Raw genomic sequence first — 19,002 nt, 5'->3', positions numbered from 1 at the left:
AGATGTCTCGGTCCAGAATTCTGTCTTAATGGTTGTGTCTCATCTCTACAGTAGACAAATACCAGTGTATTTCCCTGGGAAGATAAGGAGAGATGACAGGGATGGCTCCTTGGTGACTGTGCTAGTGTGACTTACCCTTTATGTTCATGAGACGTCTGCAGGGTCAGTGTCTGTGCTGCATGGTGGGGGATGTGGCCATTACTCATCTCAAAGCTAGGAGCCATGCACCACCCTTCCACAGGAAGTACTGGATATGTGAGTGTTGGCCTGGACAATACAGTGTGAGGGATAAGAGCCCTAGGCCCCAACTGATTTGGTTCAAAGCCCAGCAGCATTGCTGCTTCCTGGCTGTGTGACCTGGGGCAAGTTACTCGAGCTCTCTGTGCCTCCATTCCCCCATCTGTAAAGCTGGACAGTAATAGCACCTAGTCCTAGAGTCTTGTCATGATTAAATAGGAGAACATGTGTCAGGCTCTTGTCAGCCAGAATAACTGACGTTGGTGGTGCAGGTGTCATTCCCATGCAGTCATAGACAACAGGAGACAGAGGGGTATCATAGTTATAATGGCTAACACATGTTGTGGTTATTACATGACAGGCCCATTATGCTATGTGACAGACACTTTTCTAAACTCTTCTAAGTACATTAACTCAGCTAGGTAATGTGATCATTTATGTTAACTCAGGTGGGTACTGTCATTGTCGTTGCCACTTTACTGATGAGGGAACTGAATGAAACACAAAGAGTTAAGTAACTTGCCCAAAGTCACACAGCCAGTGAGGGGTGGATGTGGGATTTGAACCCAGGCAACTGGCTCTCGAGTCCTTGTTCTGACCACAATGCTTTACAGTCTCACTAAAATAATAAGAGCTACACAGAGTTTCCTGTAGGTCAGGAATTGTTTTAAGCACTTTCTATAAATTGGCTCATTTAACCCTCCCAACCAAACCTCTGAGTGGTTGCTATTTTTCTCCCCATTTTATAGACGAGGAAGTCAAATCACCCATAAAGAGCAGTTCACATCCTGATTAGCTGGGTGATTTAAGACAGGGAAGCTGACCTCGCTGAGCCTTAGGGTTGCCGTGGGGAACGGGTGACTGATGACCAGCACTGCGTGCAGATCTGGCATGGAACAGACCTTCTCTGGAGAGTGGCTGTTTAACTGTTAGTGAGAGGGCCTTGCTTCCAGACCCCAGCTCTACTCCTTGTCTTGAGTGCTCCTGGTGGCTGAAATAGAGCCAAGAGTTCTTTGAAGGATGTGGCTTCTTGGAGGGAGAGGCCTTTGAAGAGATGTCTTCTACCCCCAGCTAGGTCCTCTGTACCCCAAGCTAGGCACTAGGGCATAGCTTGGCCCCACCATGGTTCCTGTGTCTGGCCTTGAAGGTGACAATTCTGCCCCCTTCCTCCAGGAGGCAAAGGCAAAGAGACTGTGAACCTGTCCCAGCCACTTGGGGGCAAACTGCCTCCTAGGTCTGGGTCTTGGTTTGCTTAGCTGCAAAATGGAGTGAGTGTGGGATGGAAGCATACCGTTAAAAGCACCAAATCCAGAAAATTCCATATTTTCACAATGTGGAATAAGCAAGTCTTCTTTGCCTGTGTTTTGCATAATGAACATGTAGAACTTTGCAAGGCACTTTTTCAGTAGCTAGTCCCTAGTATTGGCTGTTTGAGCTGAGCCTCCTTCCTCCCTCTGAAATAACACTGAAAGCTGTATCCTCGTCACTGTGTTCGCAGTTTATTTTGTCAAATTAATTTTTGTAAAGGTGAAGTTCTGGGTCATTTTAATATTCTTGGAAAATGCTGCCAACTTAACCTGTGGAAACATATCAATTTATACATTCACAGTTGTGAAGCAAAATGTCTGTTTCTCCACATTCTTGCCCACAATGGGGTGTTATCCTAGAAAAATCACCAATTTGAAAGGCAAACATACTCTTATTTAAATTTCCATTTTGCTAGTTACTAAGGAGGGTGAACACTTTTCATTTGTTTATTGACTAGGTTTCTTCTTTTGTAAGCTAGCTGTGTTATTACAAAGCATTTCACTTTTTTTTAAAGCTATTCTTTTTTTATTATAAAATTAATGTATGCATACCATAAAAGTTCAGACAGTGTATAAATGTGTCACATAGTAAATGCAGGTTCCTTGGATGAGTCCTAACCCTGAGAAATCACCACAGGGTGGACATTATTTATTCAGAATTTTCTAGAAAACTTGAGTGCCATCCTTTGGCCTTAAAGATTTCTGAAGGTTCATACATGGATTCAGTATCTTAAAAGGTGTTTTGCTCCTTGGCATTTTTGTTGAATACAGTTAGTAGGCTTATTTTGATAAATTAATCTTTTCAGAGAAGCCGTGTTGCCCAGAGGGACGATTACTGGATTTAGGGACCCCACCGACCACCATCATGTCTCCTACCGCTCAGCAGTGTGAGTGTGGACTACGCTATCTGCTGGCCTTATTCAGCCCTTGAGTCAGCGCCTCTGTGCTGTGGACAGGAGAGCTTTTCATTTGGAATATCAGGCTGCTGTGGTGTAAAGGCAGTAGCGAGAGGTTGAGGGCCCCTGATGTTTTCCAGCACCAGCACCACTGAATTGGGGATAATAGTTAATAATAGCCAGCATTTACTCTGTATATCCTTTATACACTTGGGTTTACTTATATCTCACAACTATTCTATAAAATGTAAAAGCTAACATTTTCCTGGCTGTTCATATTCTAAAACTTGGGTTCCTAGAGGCCAAACCATTTGCTTAGCATCCCCAGGTAGCCAGTGCCAGAGACAGAACTCAGACTCAGCCCTGCCAGGTGTGGAGGCCCCTGGAGAGGTTAACTACCCACGCTTCAGTTCTGGACAGCCTCTTCATGAACCCCGTCTCCCTCTTGGCCTTTATATGTATTGTCTGGTCCGAATGCAAGCAGGGACCTGGGGAACCCCCGACTGGTTCTCAGTCTTATAAAGACTTGAGCAAGTTGGGGAGCAAGTAAAAGGATGAGTTTCTACTGGACTGCATCCCTGCATCAGGGCTCCCGAGAGTGGGGAGAGCATCTCTGCCTGGGCGACAGTGGGCAGTTGCCATGGTGACAGCTATGGCAACGCTGATGCAAGTACGGGCCCTGTTCCCACTGGAGCCCAGCTGGTGAGCTGGGAGCCCAGCTGCCCGGGAGGATGGTTGGGGGCTTGCTCTGTCCTATGCAATGGGACCACGTTTGATAGAAATATTTGATAAATAGCACATGACTGACCAACATGGTTCATTTTTCCTGTTTCCAATTTATTACTTTTGTGGATTAGGTGGCCAGAAAATCCCTTAGACAATTTAGCAGGACTCAGGGACCAAGAGCAGGCATCTTGGAATTGGGCTGTCTCTGGCTCTGACTTTCAGTAGCCATGGAGCATTTCCAAGTCTAACCTCTCAGAACCTTCTTCCGTTATGGCTCTTGTTTTCAGGGCCCCCATGAAAATTAAATGAATTAATCCACATAATAAGCACAGCACTAATAGTATTATTTTCATTATTGTTAAAATAATAATATTAGCCTGCCTTACTCAGAATTTCTCTTACTCTGAGTAATTGTCTTGCTCAGAATTACTCTCTTACCTAGATTTTGGGGGGTGGCTTGCTGTTTGTCATAGTGATGAAATAATCTCAGTTTGAATGGTGCCCTTGGCATTACCTTTCCTTTTTCTCCACATATGCTACAAGCGTGACGTGGTCCCACCCCCACCACCATATTTCACTGACGGTTTGGGAATAAACATGTTTTTATGTGTGGCCCCAGTCACTGCCAAAAACAGCATTTATGGTGCTTCTAATTACCTTGGAGACTGTGGTAGGTCCTGTATCAGAAAGTCAATAAACTGCTTTAAGCAATGCTGGCTAATTTAAGAATTTTTGGTGTTTTTAACTGAGTTAGAATCAGTTTTTAGAGATGCCCATTTCTGAATCCTGAGTTTTAGGATTGCGATTTTCATTTTGGAGGTGAAATGATTTATTAGCTACATCCTGATTTATTAGCTTCTGATCAATGTATTATTGAATAAAGTGTGAAGACTGTCTTCTGCCCCACCCTGAGCAAAAAAAAAAATTCTGTGAGGGTGTCTGTAAATATAATTTTTGAGTTAAAGCTTTTCAGGATTTGAAAAACATGAGTTTATCTGCTTCTTCTTTGTGTCTGATTTGCATACAGTTTGATAGAACAATACCAAAGACTTCTTACTTTCTTTTTAAGACAAAAATTGGAAAGGGAGTTCAGGGTGGCTTTTAAAAAAATGCCTTCTAAGGGCTGTTTATTTGATTCAAATCACTTTAAAAACAGAAAACTCAGCCATTAAAATTTTTTAACTAAAATCATACTTTTATCAAAGTAACATGCACGCGGTAAAAATATACCAATGAATCTACATGGATTTTTATTTGTAGATGTAGAAGACCAACACATAATACACATAATAATCTTTGATGTTGATGATGATGATGATGATGATGATTTTAAGGTCCAGTTGCACTTTATGTAAAGAGAAACTAACCAGTAACACTGGCTCTGGGCCTAGTACATAGTAAGCAATTCAATTTCCATCTTCTTTTCTTGGTTGTCACTGCTTCTGCAATGGTTTTAACATCTGTCTCTCTGTTCTCTGGAGCCAGACCACCTGGGTTTGAATCCTGGCTCTGCCACCTATTAGCTGTGTGGTTTTGGGTAAGTCACTTAACCTCTCTGAGCTTCAGTTTCCTCATCTGTAAAGTGGGAATAATAAAAGTACTTTTATAAAATTGTTTTGAGGGTTAAATGAGTTAATATTTACTAAGCACTCAGAATAGTGTCTGGCACATGATAAGCATCTATTACTTTTTTTTAAGTAAACCCTTAAAAACATGACCTCCATGACAGAGAGATTGAGGATTCTCTTGGTCGATAAGTAAAAGCTCATTGGTGCTGGTAAGTTGTGAGGGCCATGACCTAATCCCACATCTGTGGAGTTGAGGGGCCAGAGGCTGTCATCAGTGGAGAGCTTCAGTTTTTTGTTTCAGATAAGGCTGGGGGAGTGCCTGTCAGTGGTGGCTCATGGGAAGGTTGGGTACGTACAGGGAGTCCTGTTTAGAAAAACACACATTCGGGAAAGAACAGGCTCTCTCCAGGCAAAACTTTAGAAAAACAACAATCTGCTGTTCCTTGATTAAAGGGTAGAAAACTAATTATCCTTTCCGGAGGGACATGAGGCTGCTCTCTGCTGGACTGTGACCTGGAGGTGCAGGATGTGGATTTCCTTAGGATGTAATGAGGCCTTTCCCATTGAACATGTGCCATAATTCAGATGGATGCAGGTGGGGAGAGGGAGAATGATCCCCTTGCTTTTCAAAGTGACCCCTAAATGCTTTTGAAACATCATCTGCAGGTCAGCACTTTGAGAACATGAAAAAAATAATTTTCCTAAATTGGATTTCCAAAAGACCTCTGTTACAAAACATCCCTTTAAAAATATTCTGTAATTTATGCTAATTACACCAGCTTACAATTAGCTTGAATGTTGAAATTTGGTGCTGCCAGTGAGAAGCCATTCAATCCACTGACGATACAGATATGAATGTCAATGAGAAGAGTAACTGGAAAACACATTATTCTCATGCTGAATAAATACCAAGTAGCATGAATTCTAGTTTCTTTAGCAAGGGAAGGGAATGTGAACATTGCATCTTGGGATAATTTGTGTGTGCATTTCCTCACTGTCTTCCATACCATCCTGTTAGGGATGCAAAGTTCCTGTTGACCTGTACTGTTTGGCTAGAGATGTCAAGAAAGTTCAAAAAAGTCTTGCAAATATTTATTGAGCATCTGTCATGTGCCAGGTGCCCAGAGGGCAGGAATAAAACAGTGAAAAGACAGATGAAGTTCCTGTCCTTGGGGAGCTCATATTCTAATGATTTCAGTAGACTGGCCAATCCCTAAGATCCTTGTCAACTTAGTTTTTCTACAGACATTGCTCTTAGGTAATCTTTAGACAAGCCCCTTTCAGCTCTGTCCCCAACTCCACTCACTTCATCGTGTCAAGTCACCAGGGACACCTGCTTTGCCGAATTCAGTGGGCATTTCTCTCTCCCCTACTTGGTGATGTAGTTGAGCACTGCCTCCCTGAAACTCTTTCTTCCCTGGCTTCTTGAATACTCCTCTCCCTCTTCCCTCATCAAGGTGGGGCTTCTTCTCAGTCTAAAGGCTGATGCTTCTCGAATATACTCTCCAGTTTCTTATATCCAACTGCTCACTACAATCTCCATTTGGAGATCCATACCAATTCAGATGATCTGTCTGCCCTTGACTTTTGTTTCCCAATCTGCTCCTCCCAAAGGTCTTTTCCCTCCTCCCACTACCAAAGGCACTTCTTCACCATCTCCCTCCTCTCTGTCTTGCCCCTACAGCTGTCCTCTCTACACAGCATTGAGAACAGTCCTTTTAATACATAGATTGTGTTTCTTCTCTGCTCAAAATCTTCCCGTGGTCTCCCATATCACTCAGACTAAAATCTCGAAAACTTGCTGTAGTCTGTAAGACCCTTACCATCTGATTTCTGCTCTTAAACTTCCCAAGCCTCAGTTTCTAACTGGAAGATGGACCTGGTGAGACAGACTTCATAGGGTTGTTATGAGGAGTACATTAACAGTTTCTTTACAGTTCTTTGCGTACTAGCTGGCTCACATGGACAGCTTAATAAATATTAGCTGTAAGTATTTGCTGAGTGTCTACTGAGTGCCGGGCATCATTGTAGGCATAAAGGATGCTGCAGAGTAAAACATAGTTCTGTTCTCTCAGAGGTTACCTTAGGAGGTGATCAACTCTATGGAGAAAAACAAAACAGAGTAAGGGATGAGGGATGGTAGGAATAGCTGCTATTTGGCTGTGTGACCTGGACTCATTGGTTTGTGACTTGGATTTGGTTTCAAGTCGGAAAGTGAGGCTCAAGGAAGTTCCTCAAAAGTTGCCCAAGATCACCTGGTAAACTTGAGCTTAAACCAGATTCTTGGAGACTGCACCTCCCATGCTATGACCACCCTGCATGTCTGCTGTCTCTCTTCAGTGGATTTACTTTGTTCTAGAAAGATTTACAGTGGCTGCCCAACAGATGGAAATATGAATGAACAACCTGTGGCCCACCCTGGACTTGAAATACGCGAATGGACAGGAGCACTGGTGTCATGATGGAATGGTGTCTCTCAGGGTGTTTGGGTTTAAGTTTCCTGGGGCAGCTACTGCATTTTGTAGGTACTTTCTTCTGGATGAGGAGACAGCATGGGAACTATAGTGCGGTTAGTAAGATGAGAATCATATATAATCCAAAATGCACTTAAATGCCCTTGGGAAGGTCCCATGTTGGAGCCTGACATGCCCTTGTGACCGGGGTCCCCTTCCTCTGGTGCTGTTCATTTCAACAGTTTCTAACCGAGGAGCTTTTGTTCAGAAAGTGCCTTTCTAGGACCGAGCACAGTCTGGAGAGGCCTGGGAAGAGAGAAGGTGGAGATGGTGCAGATGCACAGCCCCGCGTCAGGCTTGCCTCGGGGTCCAAGCCCAGTGCTTGAGGGCTACGGGAGATGGCCTTAACGATAGACACCTGTTCTCTCTCTCAAGTGCATGTGGTCGTATTCATGTTCTGTCACTGTGTCTGTAGGGCTACTCTGTGATACTGCTGACCACAGACTTACTGAGGGCAAGCACCATGCATTCATCCTCCAGCTGCCGATTAAGGTCCTACAAAGTGCAGGGAATGCAGAGACAGCAGTGAACCCAAATAACACGGTCCCTGGCCTTCCAGAGCTCATCGCCCAGAAGCGGGCTAACTCTTAAAGTAGACCTTCTGTGCACCACGTGCCAAGCGCTTTACATATATTAACTCATTTAATCCTCACAACAACTCTGTAAGGGAATCCTGTTATTACCTCCATTTTACAGATGGGGGAAGTAGGGAACAGAGTGGGTAAGTCACTTGTCTCATGTCACACAGCTCGTGAATGGCAGAGCTGGTTCCAAGCAGATGCACTTTTAACCACTGCAACCAAACTTCTGCTTCATGGCACCACTTGGGAGTCACTGACATTTACCTTTGAAAGTTCTTTTTCTGGAGTACTGCACTCGTGAATGGCTTTTCTGAAGATAAAAGCTTTGTAGGAAGCTCAAGGGTGAAAGAGAAATGCAGCATGAGCCTCATGAGGTGGGAGCAGAGGATGGAACGGGTGTTGCTGCAGAATCTCTGAGCACAGAGAGTCGGGGCCCGGAGTGGAGAATGAGAGGAAGTGGAGAAAGCCAGAGTGTGGGAATTTTTATCATGGTTGAAGGACTGACATAAATATATGTCTCTGAGACAGGGACTTGTAGGGCGGATTTCTCACAAGTACTGATAAAACTTCACATCTAAGCCATTTTTGTCAATTCCCAGGCTGCACAGAATGTTTACCCTCCTGGCTTTTATTTATGTAATTCCCGCTTCTGGAATGGTTAACAGTATTTTAGTTTGCATTATTATTTTATGAGGATTTTTTCCATTAGATATGTATCTTTTATTTTGCCTGAAAATTATCTTTATTTTACCCTCACTATTTTTATTTTTTAAGCAGTGAAACTTACAGCTTTTTTTCCTCTTTTTTTAAAAAAAAAGTTTTAATTTAAATTTCTGTTAACACAGTATAATATTAGTTTCAGGTGTACAGTATAGCAATTCAACACTTCCATGTAACAGCCCGTGCTCATCGTGACAGGTGTACTCCTTAATCCCCATCACCTATTTCACCCATCCCCCTCCCCACCTCCCCTCTGGTAACCAGCAAGTTGTTTTCTGTAGTTAAGAGTCTGTTTCTTGGTTTGCCTCTTTCTCTCTTTTTTTCCTTCTTTGCGCATTTATTTAAGAATTTCTTAAATTCTACATATGAGTGAAATCAAATGCATTTGTCTTTCTCTGACTAACTTATTAGAGTACTCTCTAGCTCCATCCATGCCATTGCAAATGGCAAGATTTCATTCTTTTTTATGGCTGATTAATATTCCATTGTATATATATACCACATCTTCTTTATCCATTCATCAGTCACTGGACACTTGGGCTGCTTCCATAATTTGGCTATTTAGATAATGCTGCTGTAAACATTGGGGTGCATGTATCCCTTTGAATTAGTATTTTTGTATTCTTTGAGCAGATATACATGAAAACATGCTCCACATCACTGATCACCAGGGAAATACAAATCAAAACTACAATGAAATATCACCTCACACCTGTCAGAATGGCTAAAATCAACAACACAAGAAACAACAAGTGTTGGCAAGGATGTGGAGAAAAGGGAACCCTCTTGCACTGTTGGTGGGAATGCCAACTGGTGCAGCCACTCTGGAAAACAGTGTGGAGGTTTCTCAAAAACGTAAAAATATAACTACCCTATGATTCAGCAATTACACTACTAGGTATTTACCCAAAAGATACCCTCATTATTTAATAAATAAATAAATAAATAAATAAATAAATAAATCCAAATTGCCTAAAACTACTGTGGTAAAATGCATGTTTACCATCTTAGCCATTTTAGGTGTATAATAATTCAGTGGTATTAAGTACATATACAGGGTTTTGCGTCCATCACCACAACCTAATTTCAGAACATTTTCATCACCCCAAAAGGAAATTGTGCACCCATTAAGCAGTCACTTCCTACTTGCTCTCTTTCCCCCAGCCCCTGGCCACCCCTAGTTTGCTTTATGACTCTATGAATTTGCCTATTCTGGGTATTTCACATAAATGGAATCATACACGATGTGGCCTTTTGTGTCTGGCTTCTTTCACTTTGCATAAGGCATTCAAGGTTGCTCCATGTCCTAGCAGGTGTTGGTACTTCATTCTTTTGAATCACATCCCATTGCAGGCACATACACCTTTGTTTATCCATTTTCATTCACCAGTTGATGGAATTTAATATATGCCTTTTTAATACGGTTACTAGAGTACCAGGTATGTGCTAGCCACTTGTTACACACTCTTGTCCGAATCTAGAAAGAGCCCTTACATATCAATAACCAAAAAAAAAAATCCCTGTATATAAATGGGTAAATGACCTGAACAAACATTTCACAAAAGGGGAAATACAAATATAATCATTTTATGGGTTTAAAAAAAATCATTTCAATGTCTTCCTTTTAGTTCATTCTGGAATTCGTTTGATTAGACTAGTTCTACATTATTTAGGACCCGATCATAGACTTTTGTTTGGGATAATCTCCATTTGGGAAAAATTTCGTATGTTGATCTATTCAAGTAAGGATGTGACCTGAAGATAATTTCCTGTAATTATTCCAGAGACTATATCTCTAAAGCTTTTGAGAAATATTTTTTTTGTTCTGAATTTTTCTGAATTCAGATGGATACTAAAATCATTTTGGAGAGTGTCTCATTTTTCAAAAGGGTCTCAATTTATATATTGTGGTTAGTCACTAATTGCTGAGACACAGAGCTGTAGCTTTTCAAAGTCTGGCTTTTCAAAGAGGCTCTTTGAAATTACATGTGTTATTTTTCTATACTTGTGCTGTCCAGTATGATAGACACATGCCACATACTGCTACTGAGCACTTGAAACATGGCTAGTACCAATTAAAACTGAGGTAAGAGTAGGGGTATCTGGGTGGCTCAGTCAGTTAAGTGTCCAACTTTGGCTCAGGTCATGATCTCACAGTTCATGAGTTCGAGCCCCACATCAGGCTCTCTGCTGTCAGCAAGGGGCCTGCTTTGGATCCTCTGTCTCCCTCTTTCTCTGCCCTTCCCCCCGCTTGTGCGCTGTCTCTCTCTCTCTCTCTGAAAAATAAATAAACATTAAAAAGAGGATTGATCTAAGAGTAAGATACTCATTGGATTTGGAAGACATGAAAAAATGTAAAATATCTCTAATATTTTTTTTCTATTACATGTTGAACTGATAATAGTATCTGGATATATTGAGTTAAATAAACTATACTATTAAAACTAAACTTGCCTATTTCTGTTTACCATTTTAATGTGACTAATAGAGAATTTAAAATTACATGTGTGGCTCGCATGATATATCTACTGGACAGTGCTGTTCTAGAAAACAACTGGGGAAGGGAGAGAAAATGGGAAAAAGCAGTCTGAATGGACACTTATGACTTCTGTGCCTTCAGAATCTTGAAAGAGATGAGAGAGGCTATAGTGGATCTGGATGCCTGCGGTACCCTCCCTGCTGGTCTCTGCCTTCATTCTGGACCCCTCGGCTGTCTTCTCTTCCCTCTAGCCAGAGGGATCTTTCTAAAGGCAAATCCCATGTCATTCCTCACCATATAGCTTCAGTGGAGCCCCATCACCCCATGACCAGCCCCCCAACCTTAGCCTTTAAGTCTCTGCCCTGTCCAGCCCTGGCCTCCTGTTCAGCCTCATTTCATGCCTCTCTGCCTCCTTGCCTACCTATTAAGGCCTTTTAGTAAACATTATTATGATTTTCATTACATAATACGTTTCTATAGTAAAGATTTAAAAATATGTATGTAAAAGCTGATGTCCACATTTATGCTTCCCACCCCTGGCCCAAACTGTATACATAATCAATCAATGTCAACAGTTGGGCATGTGCCCTGCCAGGGCCCTCAGCATGCTCAGAGCTGATTCTGTACGTGCGTGTGTGTGTAAAAGTAAGTGGATTTACACGTTGCCCTGCCTCTTATTTCACAGACTGTATTTTATGGTCTTTGCTGGTGATGGCACAAGTACACCTCATTATTATAAAAATTTTTTTTAACATTTATTTATTTTTAAGGGGGGGAGGGGCAGAGAGGGAGGGAGACAGGATCCTAAGCACGCTCCGTGCTCTGAGCACAGCCTGATGCGGAGCTCGAACTCATGAACCGTGAGACCACGACCTGAGCCAAAATCAAGAGTCAGATGCGTAACTGACTGAGCCACCCAGGCGCCCTCATTATTTTTAATGGATGCCTTAGTATTGTATTACATGGCTATGCTAGAATTTATTCATTTGTTATTGTTATTAATTATAATCTATTTTACCTGCATAGCAAAATATAGGCTATTATAACATTCATATCTATACCTACCATTTAGATTTAATAAAAATCTTTTTGCCCTGTTAGCTTCAGAATTTTTATGTGAATAAATGAAACATTACAGGTAGTGATGAAGCTTCACATGGGCCCCACCCGAGTCCCTTTCCCTTTCAGTCCCCAGAGGGGACCATTTATTTGCAGTTGATAAAACCTTTTCAGGGGCTCCTGGGTCAGCCGGTTAAGTGTCTGACTCTTGGTTTTAGCTCAGGTCATGATCTCACGGTTTGTGTGTTCAAGCCCCACATCGGGCTCTGCACTGACACCATGGGTCCTGCTTGGGATTCTGTCTCCCTTTCTTTCTGCCCCTCCCCCTCTCATGGGTGCATGTACAAGCATTCTCTCTCACTCTCTCTCTCTCTCTCTCTCTCAAATAAATACACTTTAAAAGAAAAAAAACCTTTTCATATGTAGTCTTACATTTTTACTACATACATATGTGGCCAAAACAAGAGAGTGTTATTTTGTGAGATTCTACATAGTATCATATATCCTATCATATGCATACCTCCTGCAACTTGGATTTTCTTTCTTTATTTTTTTTGAGATTTTTCATTAATGTATAGTCCTACATGGTCTTCCATTGTAAAGAATGAATATAGCTTCATTTAATAATCCCTTTATTTATTGACAGATGTTTAAGTGGTCATACTTAGCTTCCAGTTTTTCAAATATGCCGTCTTGCTTCTACATCTTAACTCTTGACTCTTAACTTCAGCAATTAGTTCTGCCAGTTTTGTCTATTTAGGTAATCTTTGCAAAGTTCGACCTCCTGCATTTTTAGCTTGCTCTTCCTGTCGCCTGGCCTGCTGCTCCCTGTCTTATTACCTGGTTGAGTCCCTCACCTCTGTCAGGTCACAGGGAGGTCTTGTTTCCTCTGGGAGGTCTGTCTAGCTCCTCAAATGTTGATTGAGCCCCTCTGGCTCTCCCCATTACCACTGTTTTATTTTTCTTTAAGACTTACTATGTTGTTCTCTCTCTCTCTCCCACCCTCTCTCACTCCCATTGTCCTTTTGTAAGCTTCATGAAAGCAGACACTGTATCTGTGCTGTTCACTGCTGTGTCTCTAATGTCTGGTCCTGTGCCTGCCCTATGGAAGGTGTTCTTTACGTGTTGGAGAGAAATTAATATGTGAGCCCTTATGACTGGATACAGACCCCTTCTCTAAAGAGGGAAGACTCTCTTTCAGGGTGCATTCTCAACAGGACTGTTGGAGAAGATCCAACCTGTGCCGAGTGATTGTACCAGTTGACTATTTTTGAGGTTCTGTGATCCTGTTTCCCCATATTTTATCAGGAAATAAAGAGTTGGAGTTGCAGCCATGGTGTAAGTGGAATGAAGCTGAGTGTGGCCTATGAACTACGGAAACATGTTACGGGTGGTGCCATTGTGCCTTTGTTTAAGAGGCAAGCCTAGGTGATGAGCTTTCCATTGGGCAAACAACCTCTTCACAGTGAGCTTCTCAACAGAGAATTGGGTCTTCCTTCACCTGGCTAAACACCTGCCAGTCCATCCTCAATTACGTACCACAACCAGAATTAAGAAGACATTTACCTGAAAGACCATCACTGTCTTGAGTGGTCCAACCAGGATAAAATACCTGGCACAGGTGGTTATAGTCTGCACTAATTTCTCTATAAAATGTAGCCCTTTGGCTTTCCTTGTATTGCTACAATTGTCTTCATAGATAGAGCGAAGTCAAACAAAACAAAAGAAATAAAAGGAAAGTGTTGTTAGCAAGATGCCCTGGGTTGAGAAGTAAGACATTAAAATATTTGGGGCATCTGGATGGCTCAGTTGGTTAAGCATCCAACTCTTGGTCTTGGCTCAGGTCATGATCTCACGGTTCATGAGCCAGCCAGGTGCCCCCAAATGTACCCCCTTTTAAAGTAAGCTCTACACCCAATGTGAGGCTCAAACTCATCACCCCAAGATCAAGAGTCACGTGCTGCACCGACTGAGCCAGCCAGACACTCCTTGAAACATATCCTTTATACATAAGGAGGCGCTACTGTAATAGCTAGAGTATTTAATAAGTGCCAGATTCTCTGCCAAACATTTTATGTAGTACATTAATTTAATGCTTCAATTTTGTGAGAAGAGATTATTATCCACATTTTACAGATGAGAAAATGGAGGCTCAGAGACAGTAGAGAGTAGGTAGCCTGGTTGAAGTCCCCCAGCAAGAAGGAGAGGGAGCCACTCTTGGAGCCCCAAGTTGGTCGTACCTCAGACACTAGGCTCTTGGCCCCACATAGTGAGTGTACGGGCAGCAAAGCAGTCTACATATTCACTTCTGAAACCCATACTCTTAGGAGTTGCTCTGGAAATGGTCACTAATCCTCTTCTCAGGGTGGTGGAAAAAAGTTGTATTCATTTCCATGTGGTGGGAAGTACATTCTGCTGCTGACCCTGAGGTTATAAGCTCCTGAGCTTATTCTGTTTGATTCCAGCCACACACACACTTCTGAAATTTGAGATCATTCCCTAAATGCATCTTGAATCCTGACTTGTTGCTCCTCCTGTGGGCATTTCTCCATGTGGACAGTGTTTCCAACTTTTCTTCCCAGTCTTTCCTTCAGTTGTAACCTCCTTCCAGCCAAGAAGCTGTCCCTCCTGTGTCAATGGTTTCTGTCCTGCTTCACACCCACCCCTGGCTTCCCGTTGGTCCCTCCACAGAGGTGGATGGTTGTTGGTCAACGTCGTTCCCCTGGCATCTGCAGGATGGGCTGTGCTTCTTAACCACGTGTGCACACACCGTGCACAGACCTGGCTCACATCAGGGGTCCAAGGACTGAACACACTATAGATAACTCCTCCCAGCCCTGTTAGGAGGCCCAACTGTGTACCTTCGTGTCTTGGAGATCTGTAGAACCAAGTACCTGTTTCTTACTTGGACTTTTGCTGACAATGCAAAGAACTTGATTCCTTTTTTTTTTTTTCTTTAATAATTTCTTAAGTTTATTTGTTTTGAGAGAGAGAGAGAGAGCGCACAAGTCAGGGAAGAACAGAGAGGGAGAGAGAGGGAATCCCAACCAGGCTCCACACTGTCAAGCACAGAGCTGATGTGGGCTTGAACCCACGAACCGTGAGCTCATGACCTGAGCCAAAATCAAGAGTCAGACGCTCAACCGATGAGCCACCCAGGCTCCCCAAGAACCTGCTTCTGAACACAAGAAATGGGACACCTGGATGGCTCAGTCAGTTAAGTGTCTGACTTCAGCTCAGGTCACGATCTCACAGTTTGTGAGTTTGAGTCCCGTGTTGTGCTCTGTGTTGATAGCTCGGAGCCTGGAGCCTGGAGCCTGGAGCCTGCTTCGGATTCTATGTCTCTCTTTCTCTCTGCCCCTCTGCTGCTTGCACTCTGTCTCTCAAAAATAAATAAACATTAAAATAAAAATTAAAAAAAAAAAAAAAAGAATGCCCTGGATTGACAGATTCACTCTGATCCTTTTTCTTTGCCTATGAGGCTTCTAAATTTGAGATCCTACTAAGCTCGTCCCACAAGAAACCCCCAGGCTACATTCTCCCAAGAGCATGTTCTTCCCTGTTTAGCGGGACTTCTCTCTATATGCGAGGGGCTACATCCTCTGAATCTAGAGTCAGACACATCTGGTTATGAATCCCAACTGGGCTGTGTGACTTCTCACGTGTGGTTTAACCTCTCTGCAGAGGTTAAACAGATGAGGTTTTATCTCATCTGTAAAATGGGGTAATAATAATATCCCCCATTATACCATAATATTATATGACAATATTTTATGACACAAAGTTACATTATTTTTTAAAGTTTATTTATTTATTTTGAGAGAGAGAATGCCCGCAGGGGAGGGGCAGAGAGAGAATCCCAAGCACGCTCTGTGTTGTCAGCACAGAGCCTGATGCAGGGCTTGATCCCACAAACCATGAGATCATGACCCGAACCAAAGCCAAGGCTTGGACGTTTAACCGACTGAACCACCCAGGTGCCCCCAGAGTTATATATTTTATTTAAAAGTATATAATGCTGGGGTGCCTGACTGGCTCAGTCAGTAGAGCATGTGACTCTTGATCTTGGGGTCAAGCCCCACTTTGGGTGTAGAGCTTACTTTAAGTAAATAAAAAAATATTTTTAAAATAAGTATCTAATGCCATTATCATATGTTTTATATATTTATATATATATAATATTGTAACACATGGCACCATTATAACACTATTTGTATGTCATGTATTAGCAGAGTACTGTAACATAACATAACCTATCTTATTGCGAGATTTAGATTATGTAGGCAAAGTGCCTAGCACAGACCCTGGCACATCCCTGGCATAATAATCACTGCTGATTGTTGTGATCATAATTTTCTGTAAACCACACCATATAAAACAGGGGAACATTCACTTGCAATGTTCTAGTATACGTTGTTGCTTTGGAAGCAGTGAAGCTCATCAAATCATTAGGAGAGCAAAGCCCAATTATAACCGGGGAGAGGAGGGAGCAGTATCCAGGGAGATGTTTTGTTAAATTCTAAGTTTTTTTCTTCCCAAAGGAGAAATGCTTTTTTAGAAGAACTTAGACCAACATGTTACTTAATAGAGAAGAGTATTAAATCTAAATAACCACCCACATGCTCTGTTTGTCTTGAGATGTTATTAGCCTGGGTTTTTATTGTTGTACGTGTGGGTGAGGAGGAGGGTGAGGCAGGAGTGAGGCTGGATATAAAGATACAGCAGGTGGGAGTTCCCATCTGTTTCGGTGAGTCGTCCCAGCTTTTCTGTGTCAGTCCTGTGCCCCTGGTCGAAAGCTTTTCTTTGAGCCAGAATTTGGGGGGAACGGGAGGGGATCTGTGCTGACATCTTTTAGAACTTAGCAGTGATAGAACTGGATTTAGAACCCTCATCTCGTCTTGACCATGTTCTGGGTATTATTTCTTCTGTTTGGCACATAAGAATATGAAACCTCGTGCTCAGGGTCACACAGCTAGTAAAACACCATGGGACCTGAGATTAGACAAATGAGATTAGAATCCTGATTTTACCTGCGTGCATCACTTAATATCCCTAGGTCTCTGTTTTCTTACCTATTAAATGGGTACAATGAGAACCCTAGCTCGCAGTGTGAGAGTCAATGAGATTAACTCTATGAAGTATTAGCATGTGCTGTTTTAAGTACTCCATAGACATTAGCTGCTGCTGTTATTATAATTACCTTGCGTATTGCTTATCTATCTCTTTCCTCTGGTAGAGCCTATCAAGACTTTTCCTCAAGCCTGATACGCTGCAGGGTGCAGTGGTCACTTCTGCCTTGTGTTACTGCTGACTATGGCATAGAGGTCGAAGTAAAGGTGTGACTGTCACGTGAAAAACCAACACCACTTCTTTGGTTCATCACTGACTAAAACTCCAGGGGAAGTCCAAGATGGATGTTTCTCAGGGATGCTTTTCAGTGAGGTGGTACCTCAAGCAAACATGAAATTTGGATTTCCATATTGACAGACACAGCATTTTTGGGAGGAGTAACTTATTACTCCACAAACACATTGTAAAAGGTGTCCCTGTGGGCGTGTTGGCAGCTACAACATTGGATTCACTCTTCAGGACAGAAGTAAGGTGCCCCTGGTGTGCCTGAAGCAGCCCAGCCACACTGCTGCTTCTTTCCATCCCTGTACTGTGTCCCCACCTCCTGTGCTGACCCCACTGGAGCCCACCTCTGTCACATCTAAGGAGATTGCTTCACGTGGAGGGATTAATAGGTGAGGAAACCAGTTCCGACTGGTTAGGCAGCAGCTACATGTCCTGTGGACGGTCCATGTACCGTCCCCCTGAAAGTCTGGAGCTCCCATGTGGCCTGCACCAGGGAGAATTCCAGGCTCGGCTGGAGCTGTAAACACCACCTGATGGCATCCATTTGGGAATTGTTTGTGTGTGAGAAATGAAGATCAAGATAGGGAGCTTGGTCTGGCTTTTTGATTGCATCCAGGTTGACTTTTAGATTAGATTTTATTTTTTTAAGGGTGAGGGCTTGACTATTTCTAAGGGACTCTGGAGCTTTCCTCCTGGGGGACTAGGAAGGGGTTTGGAGTGTGTTTGGCTGCTATGGATGGCCGAGCTGTAAAAAGCCTGGCTGCTGCGTCTGCCTGGGCCATTTCTCCAAGCATCTCTCTCTCTCTCTCTCTCTTTCTGATAAAGCTACATCAGAAGTGGGTGATTTCCTCTGAGTCTCTAACCGATGAGTAATGAAACACATTGTCTTGTCTTTTCTCCTCTTCTAGGCCTAGGCGGATTCTGCAAAACAGCTTCCCTATGTTCCCCTCCCCTAGAGCCTGGAATTTCAGAGGGGTAAGTGTTTCCCCGGGAGTGCTCCCTGCTGTTCTGTACCCCGTTCTGGCTGCTCCAGAGAGGATGCTGTTGGGGGTGGCTTTACTAATCCGTCTTTGCCAAGAAAGCTGGGTTTTAGCATTTGGAGGAATCACGGTCGGTCGTATCAGCGGCTGTGGCTCAATTAAAAAACGTGAGTGGCCCAGTAAGCGCCCGCCAGTGTCCATTTGCCCTGGATGGTCTCGGGAAAGCACCTGATGAAGGAGCCAAGTCAGGGTTGATGGGCAGGGGGGGGACATTGTGCCCATTTTCTTGGGAACCTGCAGGGGCCCAGTGCATAATGAAGAAAAAAGAAATCGGAAATGTACAGTCTGTTAATATGTAGATTTATGACTTCATGGGGAGCTTTGTTTTCCAGAAGAGAAGCCTGTAAGCTCTGAACAGATTTTAAGGGGAATCATAAAAATCTCCCAATCATAAAGCCACAGACCCTTAGAAGTGTAGAAAGGGTCAGATCTAACCTCCTCTTGATGCAAAGTTCTCTACCTTAACATAATAATAATAATAATAAAGTATATGGAAGCCTGCTGTGTGCTAAAATGAATTC

The 19,002-nt window shown here is 42.8% G+C and overlaps 1 protein-coding gene across 6 annotated transcripts in view; it reads left to right on the top strand.

The window, feature by feature from the left end:
* ARHGEF3 (Rho guanine nucleotide exchange factor 3) overlaps window positions 1-19,002 on the top strand; it is a 306,099-nt gene that overhangs the window by 76,917 nt on the left and 210,180 nt on the right. For 5 of the 6 annotated variants that reach the window (XR_007149544.1, XM_047846363.1, XM_047846357.1 and 2 more), the window contains exon 3: window positions 18,350-18,416. Coding sequence is in view for 5 of the 6 variants with exons in the window: in XM_047846363.1 (XP_047702319.1) it covers window positions 18,350-18,416 (67 nt within the window). In the remaining variant the exon portion in view is untranslated. Of the gene's footprint in view, window positions 1-5,865; window positions 5,877-17,680; window positions 17,688-18,349; window positions 18,417-19,002 lie in introns of those variants that run through there. The other variant, XM_047846376.1, reaches the window with a different exon arrangement.

Source organism: Prionailurus viverrinus, chromosome A2 (genome assembly GCF_022837055.1).
Source record: "Prionailurus viverrinus isolate Anna chromosome A2, UM_Priviv_1.0, whole genome shotgun sequence".
NCBI classification, from domain to species: Eukaryota; Metazoa; Chordata; class Mammalia; order Carnivora; family Felidae; genus Prionailurus; species Prionailurus viverrinus.
Note: the sequence above shows the minus strand (reverse complement) of the source record. Positions and strands in the feature narration are given on the sequence as shown.